The 27894-nt window shown below is 32.8% G+C and overlaps 1 protein-coding gene across 1 annotated transcript; it reads left to right on the forward strand.

Annotated features, from left to right (window-relative positions):
- The first annotated feature begins 2289 nt into the window (after positions 1–2289).
- On the forward strand, positions 2290–27679 carry LOC146746048 (neural cell adhesion molecule 2-like). Its single transcript, XM_085498920.1, has 8 exons — positions 2290–2386; positions 5402–5488; positions 13387–13713; positions 14874–15164; positions 23625–23765; positions 25910–26233; positions 26880–27179; positions 27450–27679. Exons 1-8 carry the CDS (start codon positions 2290–2292, stop codon positions 27677–27679), a joined length of 1797 nt encoding a protein of 598 aa, XP_085355046.1.
- Positions 27680–27894: the final 215 nt, after the last annotated feature.

Here is a 27894-nt window from a genome sequence, read left to right on the forward strand (position 1 = left end):
GTATTTGGTCTTCTGAATTTGTCATTTTATACAAACTAAAGTTTGTAATAAAAAGATTTTTTTCCTGTGTGGATTATGCAACTTTATTTGTATATATAATCATGATTCTGTTGCTAAGTAGTGATATAGAAGGTAATCCTGGTCCTACTTAAAACTGTGACATAACAGGTCAAGGTAAATTGCAGGTAATGTTAATCAAGGGTCACCTAAATATTTGAGTACCACATCTGGGGTCAGTACATGCATGACAAACAGTCTTGTAGCCTTGATATATTCAATGATTATGGATGTTGCTAACTGGAACAGTGTAAATATTGATAACATACTAGATATGGGGCAATTGTTGTATTTAAAACTTTATCCTAACAGGCATTCCAAAAATTCTAGTACGTATTTACATGTTGTTGATTTAAATAGTAGCATTTCATTTGGACCATATCATTTTAGCTGTATTCCATGCACATCAATTTTTGGGTGCCTTGCTGAAGTTGACTTTGACCTTACAGTGCATTTCAGACATTGGACACTGCATTAAAACATGTTTTTTGAAAGTACTGCTCATGCCATTATTATTGTCAAAGACTAAGGATTAGGCATATTTACTGATAAGACTATGTTCTATGTGTTTTATTCACATAGCAGAGATGGCCAAGGTTACATTGATAGTGATAGACTTGCTTGTAGTCTGTTGCGATTCCGATGAAAAAGTCTTCAAAAAAAAAAAAAAAATTGCGAGGGGTGAACGCAAAAGTCATGTGACCGCGAAATCCAGACAGACTTGCCATCAGTGTAAGGGCCCTCACATCACCGGCCAGATTCGGGCCTGTAATGATTGACATGTCTAATATGTTTCAACCAATCAGAAGACAGGCTAATTAGCATATCAACTGAACCCCGGAAACCGGTTTATGATCCGTGACTCGACCGTTCCACCCACGGTATGACGTATATGCAAATTTACAAGTCACTGCAATTGGAGATTCGTTAGAATTGGAACCAGTACCAAAACAGTTATCATCACTTTGTCATCTGTAGAGACAATTGATTAGTAGAATTATAACATTCATGAAGATTGTAGCATTACCAACAGGTGCACAACATGGGTTGCATGGCCAATTTGTACTTGTGCCCTCCACTGTACAAAACAACTGCTGTTACTTTACCAATATCAACTTCTCAGTCACAGATAATAGCTCTCAGTTTGAAGAGACGTTTGTCTGACAAACACTCTGTAACAGAGCAGTTCATTCGTCCTAATTGTGTTAATGATGCATTAGAGTTTCTTCAGAAAGACAATCCTCATTATAAGGATGTCATAATTAATGCTGATTGGACAGATATTAGTAAACGAGAAAATCCTGAAATCTGGTCATCTGTTACTGAGCTAACTGAGACCATTTCCATTCTGATATTCATGTCTTGAATACACCTCCCCTAGACAAAAATACTGATAAAGATGTGGTAAATTTCATGTGCTATTCCTGATCAGCAAGAAGATTCTATACTTTACAATTTGGTTGTATGACGTCAAACACATCATCACACTCGAACATGCAAGAAGAGGAAGGGCCTTGAATGTCGATTTAATTGAAACTATTATTGCAAGAAAGGAAGCTTCCAAAGATGTTATTTCACATGCAAAATATGTTATGAATAGCGTTATGTAGACTTTGGAAAAAAGTGGGCCTCAAATAAATACATCTGATTTGTTTATAGAGGCTAATGTATCTGTGACAGACTACTATAAAGCTTTGACAGTATCCTTAAAGCGTATATCAGTATTTTTTTTTTTAAAAAGAAACCAGTAGAGGCTAATATCAATCCATATATATTAAAAGCTCTTCGATCTAACATGGATATTCAGTTTATAACACATGTGTGCGCATGGATTGCATATATCACATCATATATGTGCAAACCTGAAAGAGAAATGTCAGTACTTATGAAGAATGCAGTACAACAAGCAGATACTGTACCTGACAAACTCAAATGTATTGGCAATGTATTCCTACGGTCTCGTGAGATTTCTCAGCATGAGGCAATTGCTGGGCTGATTAGTTTGCCATTGAAATATACAAATACGGCAGTATTGTATGTCCCGACTGGATATGAAAAAGACCAAACGAGGATGTTAAAAAGTAAATCAGAACTTGAAAAAAATGGCAGATAACTATGAAAGTGTGTACATGATAAGCATTTTAGATACTTCTGCATCAAGACCATTTAGTCAAGCATATTTGCTTGGCAGAGTTTACATCGATGTATTCAACATACACACAATCTTAAAAAATGGATGATGGAGAACTTGTTGACACACTGTCAGATGATGTTAGTAACACAACAGACTATGAATCAGATAACAGTTTTAAACTATTAAATGGGCTTGGTTAGTTACACAAACGATGAAAACCTATTATAAGTTATTCGTTACTATTATGTGTCAAAGAAAAAATATCCTGGGAAATACTACCATCGATTGATTATCTTATATTTACCATGGCGATCGGAATCCAACTTAAGCATAATGATAGCCATGAATCGAAGTTTTTTTCAGGTTCATGATTCTTTACGACAGATAATTAAAATATTTGAACCCTGTATTGAAGAAGTGGAAGATGCATATCGGAATGCACATAAAGCCGATGACGTCAATGAAGAAATGTGGGATTCAGTGGCACCTGTACATGCAGAACAAACTGACGATAATGAATGTTCAAATGACATCAACCATGAATAACTAGATCAATCTAATTTAGATACAGATCAGTCTTTACCAGATAACATTATTGTTGCCAATATACCATCCAATACCAAGCAATCAGTTTCAGTACATGCTAAAATATTGTCGGATAATGAGTATTACAAATAAATACGAAGTCTAAATGCACAACAAAGACTTGTACATGATTTTGTGTATGTATGGTGCACTTAATATAGAATAACTAAATTCTTTGGCAATGCAACACCTGATTCTTTTTATGTATTTCTTACTGGCGGTGGTGGAGTAGGTAAAAGTCATGTAGTACTTTCAATATTCCAAAGTGCTATTCACTCATCACGTAGAGAAGGAGAAAGTCTTGACACACCAACAATTACTTTGACAGTTTCTACTGGTAAAGCAACAGAGAACATTGGAGGAACTACATTTCACAGTGCTTTCAGTCTTCCAGTGCGGAGAACAAGTGAATCATATGAATATCGCAAACCAGCTACACAGACCTAAATACCCTGAGATCATAGTACATTGCACTTAAGATAATTATTGTGGATGAAATAACAATGATCGGTGGCCAGACATTATCAAATCTGGATTTAACACTTTAAGACATTTTTGAAGATGACAGACCTTTTGGTGGCATATCAATTTTAGCAGTAGGAGATTTATTACAACTGAATCCAGTAGGAGACAGACCAGTGTTTCACAACCCTATAAACATAACTTGAATGTTTTGGCTGGATCACAGTGGTTAAACCTATTTAAACTACATGAATTAAAATAAATAGTGAGACAACAACATGATTCAGAGTTTGCAAATATTCTTTCAAGAGTACGATTAGCACAGCATACTCAAACTGATATTGAATTATTGAAAAGTACTGAAAACAATACAAAATTAACTAACAAAGTAGTTGATGCATACACTACAAAACAACTGAAAGCAATTACCGGTAGTGCCAGTATTATAGAAATGCATGCACAGGATACCAAGAAATATTCGCTTACAGAAAGAGCAAAAATTGTTGTAACTGACAAAAATCCACATGAAACAGCAGGACTGAGGGTTGTAATAGAAATTGCATTCGGAGCAGGATATATGCATACCAAAAACACTGATCTTAGATGGTCTTGTGAATGGTGCTACAGGACTGATAACTCGTATAGAAATTGACACTCGCTATCCATTGAATAGGACACAGAACGAGAAGTTCAGAAAGAATACAAATACCCAGGGTCTGTACCAATAAAAGCTGTAACTGTCATTTTTTTTCTATTCTGTAAAAACACATTCCGTCAAAGTTGAAAGAACCCAATACCCATGGGCATTCGGGATGACTGTTCACAAATCACAAGGAAGTACATATGATAGGCGACATATATGATAGGTGACATCAGTTATAACTAGGCCCCCAAACCTGGTCAGATGTACACTATCTTCAGTAGAGTAAAAACAAAATCTGGACTTATAATTTGATTTGATGAAAAGAAAACTAAAGTCAACAAATCTGCATTAAAAGAAATGGAAAGAATACTGAAAACAATGCAACTCAATTATAAGTATCCTACTATTAACAATGTTCCGAACTAATCTCAGGCTGTTGGTCATCTTAATATCAGATCTTTAAAATCTCATCATGAAGATTTGAACAGTCATCTTAATATCAGATCTTTAAAATCTCATCATGAAGATTTGAACAGTCATCTTAATATCAGATCTTTAAAATCTCATCATGAAGATTTGAACAGTCATCTTAATATCAGATCTTTAAAATCTCATCATGAAGATTTGAACAGTAATCCTTTTACAGACAAATTTGGTGTAATTTGTCTGACGGAAACAAAGGTTAACAAACAAAACAAATATAATCTGCAAAATATTTTAGTATTTTTCAGTCAAGTCTGATCATGGTTGTGCAATATATACTGCCGGACCTGTCACAGAACAAGTTTTCTGGAATCATCGAAATTGAAAAAAAAACAACACTGAAAGTGTGTATATATGTTCCACCTAGCTGACCATGGTTTGTGGTAAAAGAAACATTTACTCAGTTACTTGGCGAATGCACAGCAATCCAAGAGCAGAAAGACTGTGACACTGTAATCATAAGTGGTGATTTTAATATGGATCTTCACCAATCAACCCAGAAAATGACAGCCCTATTTCTTCAACTCACAATCACGGAGGAATTCTTGATCTGTTTTTTACGAATCACAAAACTACATATACATTTACGAAAATTGACTGTTTGCATATTCGTAAATTTATAAAAATCAAAGGCAACTATTTAACTATATATTGAAACATGTGAATACACATTTAATTTATTTGTGTGTTTCTTAATTATACTAAAGTAAAATTACGATAACGTATGTTTATTGTTGTTGAAAATAATAAAATAAAACTACCCTTTCTAAAAAGTAACCAATCATGTGATAAATTCTCGAATAATAATGTTTGCCTAAAATATGATGCAAAACATGTGTTTCCATCTTAAAAAAATAACAGTAAAATGTCAGTATTTAATAGCTAAGCCAGCAATTTTAATGGTAGTAGATCTAAACATACTAACGCTGCACTAAACGTTGTGCCAAGTGTTATCCTTATGTTGTTGGCCTGTTATGTTTTTCTCAATCCATGTCATATATTATTTCATTTATAATCTGCATATATTCAAATGATAGCTTACAACAATACATTGTTACAAAAAGTGTTTTTCCCGGCAGACGACGCAGCTTTAGGTGGTAGACGATACGAAAATGTGGCTGCAGGTGAGTTTAATATCAAAGCATTTGTCATGAGCATGTAGAATCACAATTTAAGATATTGTAACTTACTTTTTTTATATATGTTTAGAATATTATACTTGTTTTGTGTTTATAATAATATCTTCACTGTTTGATAATTTTCTTCACTTTTCTTCTTTCGGCAAGATTTGAACCCATACACTTTTCTAAACACACGTGTCCATTCATCGCTCACCACGTCAGTGCCGAATATTTACTGTCATTAATGAGGGTCATCCATCTAAACTATTAAATCTAGACAAGAAAATGCATTTGCGTTAGTAAACGAATAAATTGAATACATCTAAACTTTTTATGAGTTGAAATATTTATATTGATTAATCAGCTGTTTACTTATATACAAGCGGTATGGATCATATTTACATGTAACGGGACTTCTTGTTTCAATAGCATAACTTTGGACTGTATCTACGTGGGCAACCGATAACCAAATAACAATTATTGACTAATCTATGTATGTAAATATCTTTCAAATGGTGTGTATTTTTATATCAAGTGTCATTTGGTTCTATCATAATATTAGTTGAATTGAGTATATGTATATTTTGATAATATGAGCACATGTAGTGTATGATATGCGTTTCTGTGACACTATGTAACGCTTTTTTGAACATTTGCCTGGAATATATATAGTAATATGTTTATGTCTTTGCCATTCATTCGACAACTGACCAAATATCAGTAAAATTAAAAATCAACTGAGGGTGGAAAATTTTATTTTGGCCTTGGTGTAACTTTTATAATAGCTTTTCGACTTGTATAATTCAATTGCACATGGACATACATACCTTGGCGCTTTAATTCTACCATATGACACACATATACTTGAAACAATAGTATATATTTACTTTGTTTTAAATATAGTGATCACTTTGGTTCATTTTGAATGTACTTACTGTAAGTACACCATGACATACGACAGGGAGGTGCGTGAATAAATGATTTTAATGTAACATAATTTACTTCTTACAAGTTGAAATATTAAATTTTATATTAATTTATCAGCTGTCTACTTGTACACAAGCGGCACGGATCATATTTATATTCCTGTTTCAATAGCATAATTATCGGGCAACCGATAACCTAATAAATATTGATTTTTCTAACATGTATGTATGTAAATATCTCGCTAATGTAGTGTATGATATGCGTTTTTGTGACACTATGTAACGCTTTTTGGAAATATTTCTCTGAAATATATATATATAGAAATATATTCACGTAATGCCATTCATTCGATAACTGGCTAAAGATCAGTAAAATTAAAAATAAACGAAGGCGAACAATTTTATCTTGACCTTGATCTAATTAGATGGCCTTTTCGAATGTTATAATGTAATTTCCATGAACATACATCAATGCTGAAAATACCAAGCATGTCACCTGTATTCCACCATATGACACACACATATTTGAAACAATAATACATGTTTTAGTAACTTTTAAATATATTAATCACTCCGGTAAATTTTGAATGTTGTAACTACGAGTACACCATAACATACGACAGGGAAGTGCGTGAATACATGTTTTCATGTAACTATACATAAATTAAATTAAACTGGCTAAACCTTTGACATTCGTGTTATTAGATGAACTTTTCAACCTTTATAAATACATTTTCCATTGACTTACACATCTTGGTGCTGAAACTATACTCCTTCAACAAATACACTATATATAATATGTAGATATACTGACAAAACACAGAATAATATGTAACTCAATTAAACACAGTGATGCCTTCCCACAACAAAGTCCATGAACCACGAATCGAATATCTATAAGACTAAATATCATATGATATATTTACAAAAGTCTAGATTTCCCTTCGTCTTGGTTGAAAATGACCTCTTCTGGTCGCTAAAACTGTATACCCTACCTCTTTTGGGGGTGAGTATTTGTATAATGTAACATCAATATCACGTAATATCATATAACACAACACGCAATCACGTCTCTTAATCATAAAATGTTTTACATTAGTACTGCTTATCTGCATTACGGGATGTAAAATACTAAAATATTAACCGTAGATTATGTACGTAAAAAATTAAGTTGATAATTCTACGTTTTAAAAACTACAAAGTTATATTAACGAGTAAAATATATTGTTCATGCATGAGATATGGGTTCATGTTGGATTCATAAAACAACCATAAACACCAGTAGCCTAATACGGTTGCCATGAATTGAGCTCAAAATGGTGGCGGTATTGACGATTTCGCTCGCACAGTGTATGAATTGTGGAAAGCTAATTTGCATATCAAAGGTATTGAGGACATGAACCTAAGTTGCCAGTCTTTGCTTCAAACACAAATGACATTTGTGTTGACCTGTATTGTGGACCGCATTCCATGGTATTTAATGGTTGTTGAGCTGTCTGGGCTGTAAAGTCTAGATATTTCTTAGCGTTTCAATTGAAAAGAATTACATACAGACAGACACAATTCTGTGTTCACAATTAAACACAAATTTACTCACATGTATATGTGTTGTGTGTCGTGTTATAAAAAGACAATGAGTGATCTAATAGTCCAGTCGTTAAATGCTGCTGTGGTTGCTGTCAAAGTGCAAGTCTAACTTTTGTTTTTGTGACTTTTTTGTGTATCGCTTTCTATGGATTACAATAGTTGTTGTGTTGTTCAATCAATTTGTGGACGTATATTCTGAATGGTGCTTTGTTTGTTTGCACATTCTCTACAAAATCCGTTAATCTTAGCGTAAATCTTGGAAACTGTTAAGTAGCTTTATCAAAATATAATTGTTCGGGTAAGACAAATCACTAATTAAAAGAAGTTTCACTGGCAAATTACATCTAACTTGGAACTATTGTGTGTGCAGCAATTTTATTCGTTTTCTAAATTAGAAATGAGGGTCTCTCAAATTGTTAATATACAAATTTTGCTGCTGGTTATTTAAATAGTAACACATGTTTGTGAGGATGAAATCACGATTTAACAACAAATAGTGATATTACCCAAATGACCATGTGTTATTTATTTTATCACATCGAACAGACATACATCATTACGCACAATTACCCTACCATACATCTCTCAAACCCGCTCTCCCACAAAATAACAACACTTATATTTGAAGTATGCAATATTTTATTTTATTATAAGTTTCACATTATTCAATAGCATATATACATTGTTTGCTGAAAAAAATAACACAGTAAATGTTATTTTTAGCCACGAATACCCTTGTAAGTAACCATGCTTAAGCAGTGTGAATCGCTCAATTTATTATGTATAACCAAATACCGCTGAACTTCAAATATCCACAGTTACAAGTAGTATGATGAGTCACAAAACTGGTTTAATTCACAACTGTACTTTCAATGGGCAAATTACAATCCAAATTGTATAAAAACTGGAATGAAAACGTGGAAAATCCGTTGTTTTAATGATCCTGTATTTCAAACCGCGTGACGCAGTCAGTAAAAGGTCATCTTTTGTTATGCTAATTTTCGTGTTTACGCTGCTCTATTCACTGTGGATACGTTTCGTTTGCTGGAGGAATAAAAGAAATTTGTATTAAATTTGAACTGTGTTGCGTGTTTGTGTGCATTCAGTGTTAAAGTACGTACTATTGTTTTTAAATATTCATGGCTATTCAAGGGCCATAATCATGATTTTTAGTAGATGAAAGTAATCTCTTTTCTTATTAGTTTTATCGAATTGTCAATATACTGGTATAATATAATAGTAATATACCCCCCCCCCCCCCACCGATGTCGAGTATACCACTCGATATCCCGTGGTATACACGTCTTCGACATGAAGTTATTGCTTAAATATTCACTTGGCATGTATTACCATGTAATATCCATTTTTATTCAATGTCATGTGACCGACTCTCAACCAATTACAGCATGCGTAACAACGGTGAGATGTGATAAAATATACCAGCATACACTTAAATAATAACACATGTTTGTGAGGGTAATATCATGATTTGTTGCCTGCCTAAGGGATGGTGGTCAGGACCTTAATATATAGATGATGCCAGAGCCGAAGGTACCTTTCTCCTGAATTTATCCGATTTACGTGTCAAAGGAACACGTCACACGGCAATATTCATGAACTGATTAGTTTTCCGGGTTTGCGTTCACTATTTGACTAGCTCATTGAAGAAAAACTAGGATTTTGTAGCGATTTCGTGCGATTTTTAGTCACCATTGCCGTTTGTTTTGCCAGCGCGCTCAGCTTCGCGCTTTGAGACATTCGATCTGCGATTGCGCAGTTCGTGAACCTACAAATCATGAGAGTCGTGGACTTACTTGTGACGGAACCTTTATGTTGGACTTTGTTTCATATTGTGTGGGTTTTGATTGTATATCACATTTTCTGCACAGTGTATTTGTTGAAAGAGAATGGTGTTGACATAAACCTATACTCAAGCAGTGTGCAGCCCCGTGTTAAGCTAGTTTCAGTGTTCTAATGCAAACTGGAACGCAGTGTAGCGTATATATGCGCACAGAATGGCGCCAAATGTATTTGTGAAAATCAATTCTTTGTCGGGCTGAAGCTGCTGAAATTAGGTTTATTAATACAACCATACATTTCAAATTAAAATAATCTTTCAACTTGTATATTTGTGTTCATACATGCATCCATCTCTATGAGGATGACCTGGAAGACTTCCAAAATTGAGTGCCACAATTTCCGTTTTAAGATTTATTCGGTGTAATAATACAAATGTTCACATATTATTAAAACCATAAAAATCATCACAACAAGTGAAATGTATTGTAGTAGTTGGCTTAACGCCAACAATTTTAAGATGTACGAAATCAGGATCTTTTCCAATTACCCCCCAAAATATAATCTCTATCACAAATTGCCATTAAATAAAACTAGTGACGTCTAAAACAAAGTAACTTTGTGCAAATAACTGGAACCACATTGTGGTGCTATCGAATGAAACGAAACTCATCAAATGTTTGTGCCATGAAATAAAACAAAACGAAATTAAATAAAAATGTAAAATGATATCTATTTAAATCCATCTGATTGAATCATATTTTGATGTCATACAATTGGAAGTAGTAGAATATGAGTGATACTGCCCATCTCCTCCACATCTTCACTGGTAACACGCACACACACACACACACATACTTGTATTGCAATATGTTCCGAGGACTACATTGGATTAACTTTTAATATAGTTGAATTAACTTTTAATATAGTTGCGATATGAACTCGATTAAAACGCGTTCCTATATAGGGTTGCGTTTTAATTGGAGTTTAATTAAACTCAATTACAATGCAATACAATGGAGAATTGCATTTTAATTAAGTTTAATTAAACAAGAGTTGAATATCCCGTGACTGAACATAGAAATGTTTGCGAAGCTTAGGTTTAGTATCGGGGTAAGGTATGGTATAATTATATTAATATTAATATAACGTGAACCATACCTTCCCCCGATACTAAACCTAAGCTACGCAAAACGTATTAATAATCGAATTAACTATTAATATAAATTATGTTTTCCGAGGACTATGAAAAAGGTCCTCGGAAGGTGTGTATGTCCTCGGAAGTAGCTATATATCTGTATTTTTGTCCTCGCAACATATAGCAATCCAAGTACACACACACACACATACACACACACACGCACACCCACACTTATTTTGGGGCTGATAGAAGTCGAGAATAAGCAGTCTTTTTGAGAAACTTTCTTTCGTGACCTAGATCGCAACCCAAAGCCAGTATTTTGTACATTAAATCATGCCTATGATCAAACTTATTCCAAACAATGTTTTGAGACTGTATGTGCAATACAAAATTGCCTAAAGTCACAGTGGTAATGAATAGCCCACTTTTGAAATGCTGAAGCTGATCTTTTTATCTGATTATTGTTGCAAAAACCATACCATCCACTCTTACTTACATCCCAGTGTCATACAAATGACTGATATGCATTAGACTAGGAGATATGTAGACACACCATGCGACAGAAAACAGAACAAAAAACATGTCTACATATTTCCAGAAGTTTTCATTTAGCAAACAGCCTTTAGGGGCATTCCCTCATTTTAGGTCAGGGGTCATATATCAATATACTTTTGTCAGATTAAATTTTGGTTAAAGTTCATTATTACCCAATGTTATTGACCGAGCACTTATCCCTTGGTCACGGATACTGAACGTGTAGCTTTGCTGCTGCATACCAGCAGGTAATTATTCGAGTGGAAATGTCAAAGTTCATGCACCCGGAAAGGCCACGTTATTAAAGAACCACTATGTTTACTGTCAGTGTTGTTCTGCTGACTGTCATTGCATGTAAGTATAATTCTATATTACAATATACACATATAGTATATGCGACCTATCTGTAGTAAATCCAAAAAAGTGTGTAAATATTTACTATAAGTTCTCTACGGTTTACAATCACACATGAACATGACCTGATAGGAAGTGGCTTTCAGTTTTATCGGACCAATTAACAGTATGATCGTCAGTACATCATGATTTGTTTAAGTACCATGGGAGTACTGTTTAACCAGATGTTAGCTAAGGGCTCTTTACACCTCTGCTAACTATGTAGTAATAACTAATTTACACTTCTGTATCACGTGAGTGAGTTGTCAATGTGGCGATGTTGACATATTTAAACGATACATAATACGTGTATTATCTTCATTATTTCAAGTGAATGAATGCTCTTTCATATGTAAACGGTATGATTTAGTCGCTTCCTCTCTATATATTCTGCTATATCTCTGTTGAAGGCACTCGTAATATATATCTGATGTCCTCTTTATTGTAGGCAATGTTGTTATTTATCACCTGCTTTCATTTCAATACATACTGTGACAGTGAGAAGGCAGTAGTCTTTAGCGGCTCATAACAAACCCTGTCATTAATAATGACAGCTGCTATGTTTCTTTTTCTCTTTTTAGATGCCCCCTTTAATTGAGGTAAAATGTTGTGTGTTGTGTCGATGTTTGTAGTTTTTCTGTGACAGGGTACACTTGAATTTAATTGTAATGAGTCAGAAATAGTTGGTAATTTATAATCAGTTAATTAATTAATTACAATACAGAAGTGAAATTGAGAAGGGTGAGCGGAAATAAGCAGCCACTGTAAACAATCACAAAAAAAACGTGATCTAATTGAATACACGACTGCTTTGAACAATAAAGCCTGACTGAAAAAATTACAGATACTTGCCTACATGGTTTAGAAATCTTGTGTAAGCTAGCTGCCCCACTGTAAACTAATTATTTGAAACATCAATACACTTTATTTGTCAACATTTACCCTGTTGTTGTGTATTTTGAACAACCTAAGCTAGAAGACCCATTGTCAGAAGCTACTTATCAGCAGCTGAATAATTAGAAATATTAACCTTTGAAAAGCTCTCTCGTTGATGTAGGGAAGTATTGTATCACCCTACGTATCAAGGCATTGCAATTTTAAAAGCACTTAATGACTGATGTTGTCCATTCCCATCATTAATTGACAGAACATAAAAGAACTTGAATACGCCCACTTTGAAGACCACAATATGTTTACTGTATGCATATAAGTATTAATAACATGGTTTGTCAACCACTCGAACGGGTGACATAATTTGCAAAATGTGACGTGATGTATGGCCACTCACCTTGGAGTGCCAAAAATGTTTGATTTCCAGCATTAACAATAATAAAACTATTACACAATTATCAATATTTTTAAAAATGATGCATCGAGATCATGCTTTAAAAATATCCGACAAAGGGTAAATCAGAATGTGTAGAGTTTCAAAGAAAACAAAACAAAATAATTCACGATTCAATAGAAACAAAGACAAGCCCAGAAATATATTGTAAAATGCAATCCATGTTTGTTATTTCCAGCATGTAAATCAGTCGATGTTACTGTACCTGAATCAATCATTGGGTTCAAGACTGACACAACATTATTGGAATGTGCATATATAACTACTGGTGTAAATCCAATAGTTAATTGGTATAAAGGGAGTAGTACAGCTACAGGTACTCTAGTTATACAATCAGTTGGTGGAGTAAACTACCCAGAGCCTGGATTCACCAGACATGATATTGAAGACCAAGCTAGTTTACTTATAACTGACACACAGTTGAGTGATGCCGGAATGTATTGGTGTTCTGTCTCAGCTTTTCCAGATGGTAGTGACCAGGACTCAGTCACACTCACTGTGGAAGGTAAGCTGACTAATATTACATATGGTAGAAATATACCTTTATCATCCAGCACACATTCCATGTAATTTATGGACCTCGATCGTACGATCGTTGTGACGACACACATTGAATTATTTTTTAATATAGTTGAATTAACTATTAATGTTGTTGTGATATGAACTCGATTAGAAAGCGTTCCTATATAGGGTTGCGTTTTAATTGGAGTTTAATTAAACTCAATTCAATGGAATTCAACATGTAATTACATTTTAATTCAAATAGATGTTGAATATCAGCTTAGGTTTAGTGAACCATACCTCCCCTTTCATTAAATCTAAGCTACGGAAACGTAACTTAAATTCAATTAAATATTGTAATAACGAAATCATCGGGGAAATGACACAAAAAGTTGTTAAGGCTTTCCCAAACAGTGTTACAGGACAACCCCTACATATACTATATTTATAAATGTGGTTACGCAATATTTACTCACAGTTGATGTTTTTATCGATCAGTCGTTTTCACTTGGTTCTCGACCGGCGTTCCACAGCATGTCGTGCATTGCCCATAGAAATGGTACAGTGGTGCACGTCCATGCTGCTCTATCCCCGAGAATATACAATAACTGCTTTTCCGCCTGTCTATCATCCAAGTACGATTGGAAGCGTATAAATCATTTATACAAGAATTATTAATGTGCATTAGTGCAGATCTAATCTAAGAAACTAGCAAAGTGCTAGAAGTACGCAGGCGGTATTGAAATCTCTATACAGAATGAGAGGAAGTTGTAGTCAAAGTTCTTACAAAACAATAATTACATAAATAGTACCCTAACCAGTTATTGTATTTGCGGAATTTGATTATCTGTTATGGTCATGATATGTTTTACGTATATTTATTCTAGTGCGGTTTTGTGGAAACGTGTGCGCTTGAAGTGTTGACTTCTGCCGTCCGACTAAACGTGGCTGAACCACGAGTATCACCGGTTTTGCTATCTATATCGAAATTGCGACCAGTGTCACATTATGTGTTTTTTTAATTAACGTTCAGAATGACACGCTACAACATATGAAACAAATAAATTACAGTTTATTTGTAATAAAAAAAAACGGTTGACACAAGCCTCTCTATGCTGTTGTGTATCTAATTATCAAATACATTCATGTTTGTATTATCCACAGTTGCAACAGAACCATCTCAACCTAGTATAACGTTCATTGATGGCAGTGTTATATCCAATGCAGGCAGTAAAATTACTATGCAATGTACATCATCTGGTAATCCTTCACCAATTTACAGTTGGTTGAGAGATGGTTCACCACTACCAACACTGAATAGATATCAACTCAATATAGATAACAGTGAATTAGCAATCAATCCCAGTAACAGAGATGATAACGGTGGAACATTTACATGTCAAGTGATGAATTTTAAAGGAAGTAAAACAGAAGATAAAACACTGATCATTAGATGTAAGTAAACTTTTTATAGTTTTTAAGCTGTTTTTTTTAGCTAAGTGCTTAACATAATCATACAGATCACCAGAGCAGTCACATAATGTAGTTGCAAAGACAATTACAAAAGAAAATACGTTAATTAGAAGTTTACATTGGCTGCAGCTACTCAGTAGAAAATACAATAACTTGAGTAACGACCAAACATTTTATACGTAGCGAAATAAAATGGCATATTGACTGTCTAATTTGAATAATGGATTTAATGTGAATACATTGCTCAAAAGAAATATGTATATATTTCAGAAGCTGTTGTACCAAAACTTAATGGTTTACATATGTGTATTGATTTTCTTTAATTGCAATGACTTGTAACCGACTGTCGGCCAATTTTAATCAAATATGAAGCCAAATCACAATAATTATTATATCATGCAAGCAACAGGTTACTTGTCGAATCTAGAGATGAATATTACTTTTGTCATTAAAATAACAACTTAGCATCCAAACGAATATATTTTTGTGACAGAAATCAGAGACTATATGAAGATTAGTTTACTGGAATTATTATATTATCAGCTTTTATACAAATATTATCAATTGAAAATATCTCAAGCAAAGATTGATTGAATAGGCTAAGGGATTCAAACCGTCGATTTGTCACTTTAAAATTTGGAAACCACCAATGATAATTTACTCGGATGTCATGTTAAAATAATATAATTTATGTAATATAATTTAACTGAACGTATACCAGATTTAACTTGGATCATTTATCTATGTTAAACTATTTGCATGTGGTTTATATGAATATAAAAAGAAGCTTGTAGATTGTAGAATAATACGCAATATAGGAAACAACATTTTCATAAATGCAGTTTGGTTGCGCTCTATATACACAAATTTACATTTGCCATTGCTTAACATAATGTCACGTATTAAATCTCAACTCATTAAATTACCGACAGAAAAATCACGTAAGTGAAATTTATATTGCATTAAAAAATTCTGCAGGCATTCGGTATATACGCCATTTGAATATAAGGGAATTTTTGAGACAAATTAAGTACGTTTTGATTTGTTTTCTCTTAACTTTCAAACCTAGTAATGCGACATTCTGTCAAAAACAGGGAAATTTTTTAGTTGGAACCTTTGAATTTAACACTATGCAAGTTCCAATTCAACGTGGTATTCATTGTCAGTAACCACTTGTTGAGAAACAACAGTATGATGTATCTCACCAGATTAACTGCAGATAATAAATAAATCTACTGAAGTATTATCATTCGTCTTTCTGGTGATACAAAAGCGCAAATATGTTAGTTTGGTAACATTCCTAATATTAAAATTTTGCGATTGTGTATCTAGTACTTTTACTGCTAAAATGTAATTTTCCAAATATAGATTTCTTATACAACCACAATGGATGTGCTGGAGGGATACAATAAACACAGGAACGTGATGCAATCCATGCGCTACATTGTAAAATATTCTCTTACGTCTTAAAACAGACAAAAGGAATGTTTCACTGAGACATACCAACGCCGTTGTTCGTTATTTATTTTACAACATTTATTTATTAGATGAGTAATATTGACATGATTTTAGGTTAAGTGTTTTAATACCTTGAGTGTTTGCCTTTTAATATCAGCCAAAATCACTAGAGAGGAACCATAACCACAGGGAGTCTGGGAACTATAACAAACTGCACGCCTAACCTGTGTTATAAAAAACAGACAAATGAAAAATCCAATTAGATTTTTAGAAAATGTTACCAACGCCTTTGTTTGTTATACTTTTCACATAGTCCGTTATTGAAGCCACATAAATTATTGTGTACATAGCGTATAGTTCATTGTGATACCAAGTTACGGTGCAACAGTCAATAACCCTTGCGATCTGCTGGTCGCGCTCACCTAGAATCCAAATATATACAGTATCAAAACATTCACGTGATATATCCTCTTATCGTACGTAGTAGATTCTATTTTGGGGTGTTTTTAGAGGGGAAAACATGCTTTGCCACTACACTTGCAACATAATGCATACCATGCACATTCATTCGTGTTATAAGTTCCCTGAATACCATACAGACAATAATTATTCAAGTTTACGTAATCTCAGATATTTCCCTATTCAAATAGGATCACCTGTTTCCTTTCCAAAAGCTTTCATGCATTTGTAAAAGTATATCATCAAACGATGTTCCGGAATAAACAATCATAACAATGTTTAAAATATATTGTCACAAACATGATTTTGCTTACTTTGTAATACAGACACATAACAAAACTAAAAAAAAATAAAGTTTAATTTGGAAACGTTTAACTAAAATGTTAGTCAGTATATTATCGAAGTATAAAAATCATTCATTACAAGAATATAATATACTAAAAATATCCACAAAATTATAAAAATAAAAACTGCTTCGATATATCCGGGTGTAAACAACGAAATCTACACAACTATGAGTTACCATCAACACGTGTTATTATCTATTCAAGCTTATTAATACTTTTTTATAGCACGTAAGAACATTGTATTGATGAACGTACTGCTGATAACTGGTTATCTGTCAATGAGCTATTTGGACTTCAACAGTACAATTAATACAATAATTACTATTTTTTTTCAAACGTTATTCAGTCATTAAATACAGTTCCAGTCATCAAGCTCATTGCATCAACAATCTCACTAAAACAAAACTGTAATGGTTAGTATGATAACAACCTATGAATTTGCCAAGTTACAAGTTATTTACTGTCATGTAGAACAAAAATAAAAATCTGAATTATATTTGTTCGTGTTTGGGCTATTTACATCTGGATAATGGTCGGACAATCACCTAGTTGAACTGATAGTTGTGTCTTGTTAAAGCATTACTTACATGCTGATATTTGCGCACATATGTTGTTACCCCACGGTTAACTCTTTATTGCACACTGACTAAATAGCAGACGGAACCCGGCCTAATAATTAGCCCTTGGTAAAAGACCTGTTACGGAACCATTAAATAACTTACTGCATTACACTAACACAAATAATATAAGTTTAATGTACAGATGCAGGTTCGTGGGCACTTGGGAGTGAAATTTCTTTTTTTTTGCTTTTTATTATCCAAACAGTCTTGGCTATAGACTGTTCAAATTTTGTAGAATTGTGAATAGTGGAACATACTAAAAAAAACGATTTTAAAATATAGATATTGGTGCAAACATTCTCTTTTTTGAATGCTTAGCAAGATTTAGCAAGGCTGTACATAAATATAAAAAAAAAGAAACATAGTGAAAAAAAGAAATGACAGGATCTTCATAGTAAGCACTATATTTAACTTTTAACAAAACGATAATACATTTAAATTTTGAACTGTTACAGCAATTTTAATTATGAGCATTAGCAAACTTCTTACTGAGTGAATTGTTATGCAAATTAGCAATTATCTCAGCTTCTTTTTATTGCACATCCCAGAACTTTAAAAAAATAGCTCCTACACGCTTTGACCTTTTGTTTTGAAATTTTCACAAATGATTGACAATGTATTCATCTTCAAAACGCCGTCGGGGCATTGTGTTTGGTTGAACAGTGTTACAACAATCGTACAGACAACTAATGAGTAACAATCTTTGTACCAACCCGTTTTGTAATAACAATCAACCAGATTTGTAATAACATGTGCTATGTAATTATGAACAACATTGTGATATGAACCTTATACTCCTGACTATGTGCACCACGAGGAATCTACAATCTGTGTACACAAACCACAAACAAATTTGCCAAAGGTATTTCAAACGGCATAAGAATTACAGCGAAATCAATTTATTTACGCATTTTCATTACAATGACGCCATACCAACAATCAAACTACAACAATATTCTGCATGAAATCATAGATATTTGATAATCACAATTTTAGTGACTCCATCAATATCAGAGCAGGTTCTTGAGAATAATAGGATACTGGTTAGTATTCAACAAATGTGTCACAATAGCGTTGTATTATTACTTAAGAATATGTATGAAACATTCGTGGAACGGGTAGTATTGTTCCAACCCTTTCCCCATTGAAGTAAATTGTGTCAAATTATATATTTAAAGTTTATACAGCGAGCTTGTGATCCAAATATAATAAGTGTATAATGTATAAGTGTTTAACAACTGAAAATCGTCCATTCACCTATCAGGTCAGTGAGGCCATTGCCTCAATCGTTAATATTACTGTCACAAATGCATAATTATATTACATCTCCTGGTACTAGATATGTGTATAATATCATTGCGTCGGAAGTGTATCTGCAATAGAAGACTACACAATTAGATTCATAACATTTTCATGCCAACGCATGGAAATTGCTGGACGTAACACAAGTCCAAAAGTACGTTTTATTGCGATTTTATTTTTTACGTTGAATATGACAAATCCTATTTATTATCAGAAACACGGAATATTATTTATCAAATGATAGCTAATAACACAATTGATTGAATATTGTATACAATCTTCTGACATAATTTTTGTTTTTTATATATCAAATTAGCCGCGCCCACACTGTGCCTATACAATATTTTTCAACAAATATACATGTCACTACGATATATTGAAGATAATATTTGGTAATCGTAGTCCTAAATAACTATTAAAAATAGCTAGACGTTTCGAGCAATGGCTCTTTATCGATAGCATAGAAGCAAGTGCTATCGATAAGCAAGTGCTATCCATAAAGAGCCATTGCTCGAAACGTCTAGCTATTTTTAATAGTTATTTAGGACTACGATTACCAAATATTATCTTCAATATATCATACTTATCAGTCCGAGCAGCGTTTATTTATTTATAAACTACATGTCACTACGATTGATCATTGGCAACTAGTTGTGCGAGGCATACTGATTTTTGTGTGATGCTAGAATGTCGCCACATATTATATGGTCATAGGTGAATAGGTGAATTGTAGACATCGATGTTTGTAGTCGAGAATTAACGTAAAGTAACTTATTATATTTGCATAAGAAAGTGTGTAGTCAAACATGTTTTCAGTGGATTTACCTGAAATTACCACTGGACCAACTATAATGATACGGGCTGAGGGTTCAAACGATATCAAATTTGTAATGAATTTGCAAAAACCCCGTCTTACTTACTAAAATAAACTTTGAATCATCCAATTCTTATTCTGTTTTTGATAATAGGTAAATTACTGCCATATTCGTATTGATGAACAATACTCTTGGTAGCAAGTAAGAGAAAGGAATTTGTTTGTGTAGCCATTATATCCATGTTTTCCTGCAACAGATCACTGTGATCCCAATATATATGTTTGTTAATTTCAAGTTGACGAAAGGGCGATTCAAATTGTATTGATTGTACTACCACGTGACATCTGTAATTTAAGGAATGTGTAATTTTGCATCTAGGTACACTGCAATCAGACATTTCTTGAATGGAGTTTGTTTGAGCAGCTTTATTCATCACATCTGAACAAAGTTTTCTTTTTAAAGTCGACCACACAATTACATAATCAATCGAAGTTCACAACACACACTCCAATTGTGAAATACGAGTTTGAAAATTTGCTCAACATATACCATGCATAGTTTAGTATATGTTAAACTCCACAACCATTTATTTTGCATATGAACATTTTAAAAGAAAACAATTGTTTTATTATTTTATTGTTGAAAATATCAAACATTAATATTTTAAGTACAAGGATATGAGAAATGTTTATCATTTAGTACGATAACGTGAAATGAACAATGTGCAATTTCGAAATCGGAAGGGTCCCAAACGATGATAACAACACACGCTACGAACGCAAATGCCCATGGGTAGACACTTGTTTGTAGATAATGACACGCCATGGTCACCTGACGCATGCTTAGGTGACTCCCCCGCTTTAATAATTAGGTGTGAAACCCAGTATATTGTATATTTCATTCAAACAATTTTAATTTAACAAAAGGAGGTAACAGATGTTTCTATTAGTTTGAGCAAAGATTGAGCAGAAAAAATAAAAATTTCTTTTGTCCAGGTTTTATAATGGATTCTATGAGTAATATATAATGGGTATCTTTGTAAAGTGTACCTTTATGTATTACCGGTAAAACATGCACACCATTAAAATAATAAAAACTTCAAATGCAACCGTAGTACACATAAAGAGTTAACAAAATTATTGAGAGTGATTTTGGATTACCGTTACTTAAAATTTTGCCATCATGATGTGACATTAAATATAATTGTTGGTGGGAATTAACAAGCAATTTTATAAATAGTGAACAAACACTAACCGTAAAATACACCCATCATTGTCACTGATGGAAACTTTTATATTGAAATTTCTTAATTTTATTTTGTTGTATTGCAACACATTAGTGATAAGGTGACCCTCGCTAAATCGTGGGTGTCGGGATCAAAACAAAAAAACGCGACATATCAGGGTTCGTGAGGGGAGGTTTATGCTTTGAAAATGGACAAATGGCACTTATACAAACATGTGTTCGTAGTAAGTTTCCTTTATTGAAAAACATCACATCTTCCATACTAACATGAATTCAACTTATTGTAGTGAATTTTATAGAGCTATATCAAAAGCAGACCAGCCAAGAAGTACGTAAAGTCGCGATTTGACACCCCGTCAACACCTTGAGTCACGCGGCTGTCACCCTTCGTATCTCACTAATTTACGGACAGTGAGTGTTAAGTTGTCTCCTCCAGCCCATTTACGGCAATTAAATACAAGATGCAACGAAACATTAGTTCTTTCATTTACCGGGGAAAAATACATGCTTTCTACATGTAGCAACTAAAAAAAGTTCCCATATCTCTACCCAACTTACAGAAAATGATAATGAAATTTTTTATTAGCAAATTACTATATTTCTCAAGAACATTACAGTCGGCAGTCGTGATACTGTATAAAAATGGGCCACATCAAATGAAGATTTAAACATTTACTACAGTACAACAGTGTGACAACAGACCCAAAATTTCTACACAGTCCACCACAGTTCTACCACAACTGCCACTACAGTACACATTTTTTTTCCATTTAGATCACACATAGTTGCATTCAGTTAAAGTTTGAAACTCTGGTATACCTGCATTTTGACTTGCAATTATTTGTGGGTAAATTTTAACACACATTAGCCATTGTCACTACTGTCAAACTTCCTGTCATATTTCCATAATATCAGAAAAATCTTTTCTTATAGAATATTAGTAACATTGAAGCTGGCTAAACATGCTTAAGCTTTGTAATAAGTCATTCGAAAACACCTGCTTTAAATTTCTTTATATTTACATGTTTTACGAACATAATACAATGTAGTAGGAAAACTGAAAGCATTCTGACTTACTCTCAGAAACGTTTTTTTTTTTTCTCTCCAAATTTCAAAGCAGTGGCAGTTCTTCCTTTTAACAAATATTTTGGAAACATGTTATGCAAATAATGCATACATGTTTAGAATGCAAGACAACCTCAGAAAATTGAATGATTATGTGCATCTGTGCCACTGTTTAAAGCACATGAAGTTTTCTTGACTGGACTGTGCTCATACAGGAAACAGAAGTGGTTGACGTGATCCAGCTTCTGGTTATATAGAGTGCTAGGAATTAAGAGTTGCTAATTTGTCATAAATAAAATAAAGCCAAATGCGCATTTTTCGGAAATTTGAAAATGTTTCTCGGACTAGTGATATTACATGTATGTAAAGCTTATTCATATGCATTGTAATTTTAAGTAGCATATAGTTGGGATACGAGTCTGGCCCAAACCCCATCTTTCCAATGACAGGTCTTTGGTTTCAAACATCACTGTCGTACATCGTCATGTGGCAATGTTACTTATGATAACACAAACTACGTAACGATAATTCTATTTGTAAACCAACAAGCTTTGTTGATTCAATAAACATCTAGATTCACATTTTCGTTTACTATTTTTGATTGATTGACAGGCATTATACATACATCAGTCGTCTATTTAAACTCGTGATTTTTGTTTGTCGCAGCACGTTTCGACCGAAAACAACAACATTTATATATCAAAAACCAATCAGATTAGTGCAATTGCTAGCGTACATGTTTATGCCGGAAGAAATGTATTTGGATCACAGCTTGACGTACAAACATCGTAAATGGCAAATTGCCCGGAGGTCCCACCACGATGTGAATGGATTGGTTTGAATTGGCATACTAATTGCGATGGCAATCTTGGCTCTATTTATAATATCGGTTCCCCTTTAAGATAAAAACAAGCTTGTGGTCACTTTTTATTTAAAACCCTAACATTTGTTCGTTCAGTCATATAAAAAAATATTGAACCTTCACTGTTATTGTCAAAATTTGACACTGGATACCTAAATAATAACAAAATGTTTACAGTAGTAGAATTTGTTAGACTCTTTCACTTCGCCACGAACATATTTCCTATTCATAATTAACTGTGGATGTTTTAAATTTATTTTCAACTGTAGATCCCCCCGATGATCCAGTCTGCACTTACCAATCCACTGGTGCACGATTACCATCTTACCTACTTGATGACGAAATGAAAATAAGATGTCAATCAACTGATGGCAATCCGTTAGCAACATTGAATTGGTATCGTGGTAACAGTAAGATAAACGGTTTATCATCATCTACAACTGATGACACAGTTACGAAGGATTACACATGGAATCTGAATAGAAATGATAATGATGCTGTGTATACATGTAAAGCTACTAATGATGCCCTAACTACTCCATTAACATGTCAACTTGAACCATTCAATGTCTACTGTAAGTATATCTATATATGGAATCTAAATAAAAATGATAATCAAGTAATGTATACATGTAAAGCTACTAATGTTGTACAAACTACACCATTAACATGTCAACTTGGACCATTCAATGTCTACTGTAAGTATATCTTATATATGGAATCTAAATAGAAATGATAATCAAATAACGTATACATGTAAAGCTACTAATGTTGTACAAACTACACCATTAACATGTCAACTTGGACCATTCAATGTCTACTGTAAGTATATCATATATATGGAATCTAAATAGAAATGATAATTAAGTAATGTATACATGTAAAGCTACTAATGTTGTACAAACTACTCCATTGACATGTCAACTTGAACCGTTCAATGTCTACTGTAAGTATATCTTATATATGGAATCTAAATAGAAATGATAATCAAATAACGTATACATGTAAAGCTACTAATGTTGTGCAAACTACACCATTAACATGTCAACTTGGACCATTTAGTGTGTAATGTAAGTATATTTTATATATAGTATCTAAATAGAAATGATAATTAGGTAATGTATACATGTAAAGCTACTAATGTTGTACAAACTACACCATTAACATGTCAACTTGGACAATTCAATGTCTACTGTAAGTATATATTATATATAGAATCTAAATAGAAATGATAATCAAGTAATGTATACATGTAAAGCTACTAATGTACAAACTACACCATTAACATGTCAACTTTAACCATTCAATGTCTAATGTAAGTATATCTTATATATGGAATCTAAATAGAATTAATAAGTAATGTATACATGTGAAGCTACTAAAGTACAAACTACACCATTAGCATATCAACTTATACCATTTAATGTCTACTCTAATTATATTTTGTATATAGTATCTAAATAGAAATGATAATTAGGTAATGTATACATGTAAAACTACTAATGTTGTACAAACTACACCATTAACATGTTAACTTTAACCATTCAATGTATACTCAGTCTGTAAGTATATCTTATATATGGAATCTAAATAGAAATGATAATCAAGTAATGTATACATGTAAAGCTACTAATGTTGTACAAACTACACCATTAACATGTCAACTTGGACCATTCAATGTCTACTGTAAGTATATCTTATATATATAATCTAAATAGAAATGATAATCAAGTAATGTATACATGTAAAGCTACTAATGTTGTACAAACTACACCATTAACATGTCAACTTGGACCATTCAATGTCTACTGTAAGTATATCTTATATATGGAATCTAAATAGAAATGATAATCAAGTAATGTATACATGTAATTCTACTAATATTGTACAAACTACACCATTAACATGTCAACTTGGACCATTCAATGTCTACTGTAAGTATATCTTATATATGAAATCTAAATATAAATGATAATTAGGTAATGTATACATGTAAAGCTACTAATGTTGTACAAACTACACCATTAACATGTCGACTTGGACAATTCAATGTCTACTGTAAGTATATCTTATATATGGAATCTAAATATAAATGATAATTAGGTAATGTATACATGTAAAGCTACTAATGTTGTACAAACTACACCATTAACATGTCAACTTGTACAATTCAATGTCTACTGTAAGTATATCTTATATAGGGAATCTAAATATAAATGATAATTAGCTAATGTATACATGTAAAGCTACTAATGTTGTACAAACTACACCATTAATATGTCAACTTGGACCATTCAATATCTACTGTAAGTATATTATATATATATGAAATCAAAATAATAATGATAATCAAGTAAAGTATGCATATTATAATACATATTTTTACATATACATATTAAGTATATGATTATTTCGCATAATTTCAGAACTAATTTCATTTCCAAAGTATTTTTATGAAACAAAAATGATGGCATATATTCTATATTCACAAGGAAGCTTTGCAAATTTTAACTTTGATAGACATGCACAATTAAATCCAAATTTTATTTTACAGTTCCAGCTGAGTCTGTGACATTATCTGGCATAACCAATCCTGTGAAGGAAGGTGAAACTAAAACACTGACTTGTACCACATCAACCAGTAATCCAGCATCTCAGATATCATGGTTAAAAGATAACAATGTATGGACTGCTAATACATATGAATCTATTACATCTAATGTTACAAGAGATGGAGATTATAATGGTAAAATAAGTGAACAACAGATGACAATATCCATACAAGCAGAACATAACAGTAAATCATATCATTGTCAATCAAGTCATATAGACTTTACTGGTCACGTGATTTCTACTGTCATTCATCTTACTGTGTATTGTAAGTAATTTACTCATAATGGTCACATTTCTTACATTTACAATATTGCCTTTTTATGTACAATTGTGGAACTATATTTTCATCGTTACGAATATTGTGTTGCAGAACCTACAAATAATACAAATGTAATTTTGGAAATATATTGGATGAAAATTTCAAATGTTTATTACATAGTTATTTAAAGACGCATTTGTACTCGCATTTACGAATTCAGAAGATGTATGTACGAACGGCCTTTGGGACCAAGTTTTATGTTACACGTGTTTATATACTTGAATGTATATATGCTAGCCACAAATAACAGTTATCAAAGCCATTATATTTTACGTTATGCTAGTTAGTGGAAAATAGATTAAACTGAGTGTGGTTTCTAAGCAAACAAACTATCGCGATTATTAATTATAAATCAACTACGGCTTAGTATAATTGCACTGTAATTGTGCTGAAATAAGATCACAATTTTATACAATCACAATAATGCGTTTTTTTTCGTTAAAATGAACTACTTGCTGGTTATTGGATATTTATACATTATATCATAGGAGTTTGGTAATACGTTTTTAACATATGTTATCTTCTTTAATTGTTCGTGATGTCGTCAAAATGAAGTTGAAATTGATAGCAATAGTTGAATGCTATTTTCCAGATAAACCATATTTTGTGAACGTATCAAAGAATCAGCGATTCTATGCAAGCAAAGGGAGCGTAGCAGAACTACGATGTGAGATTGAAAGCAACCCACTTTCTTCGGTAATATGGTATGGTCCGAATAATCAACCAATAAATATTGACAATAGAATCAGCATCAACACAGTGTCACGTGGAACCTTATATGAAAGCATATTGACAATACAGAATACAATGCTAAGTGACTATGGTAATTATTCCTGTTTTGCAGAAAACGATATTGGCAACACAACCTTTATTGTCACGTTCAAAGATAAAAGTAAGTATTGTCATTTACATTTAGACTAAAAATACCTGCCAACCTATGCGGAAACAGCAATCGTTATAATTGCTAATCAAATAAAAACAATGTAAATGTTACAGTGTTAATATTAAACTATGCAGCATGTGTTATTTACCGTTTGGGTTTGTTCACATTAATGATAATCTAACTGGATTAATCTATGTAGATATCCCCATAGTTACTATTCGCTAATTCCTTTGTGTTTATAATTTGAACTCACAAATAAAACTGGCAATTTACATATAGGTGTTCCAGATGCACCAAAGTCCGTTGTACCAATAACACGATTCTATGACAGTCTGGTTGTCACTATAATTCCCGGATATGACGGTGGAGATGCAGATACAACATATTTTATACAATATCGTACCCGGAGAAATGCAACCTTCATCGAATTGAACGCTGATAAGTCAGAGACAACAAATATCACGATAGAAATACTTGAATTATATCCGTCAACACTATATGAATGTTGAGCATATGCTGCGAACGCACTTGGTTTAGGACCATACAGTAATGCTATTATAATAAGAACATTGGGTAAGTTTGACGTAAACAGAGTAATGCTAACCCTGAATTGTGGAAATCGGCGTAGAAAATGATCGACATATAATCTTAAAACAGTTGAGAATCCTAATGTATTGGGCAAGGTTTGGATGGGTAATATTAATATTATTTAACGCTATCGTTA

The sequence above is a fragment of the Saccoglossus kowalevskii genome, chromosome 5, assembly GCF_978046115.1.
Source record: "Saccoglossus kowalevskii chromosome 5, keSacKowa6.1, whole genome shotgun sequence".
In the NCBI taxonomy this organism is placed as follows: Eukaryota; Metazoa; Hemichordata; class Enteropneusta; family Harrimaniidae; genus Saccoglossus; species Saccoglossus kowalevskii.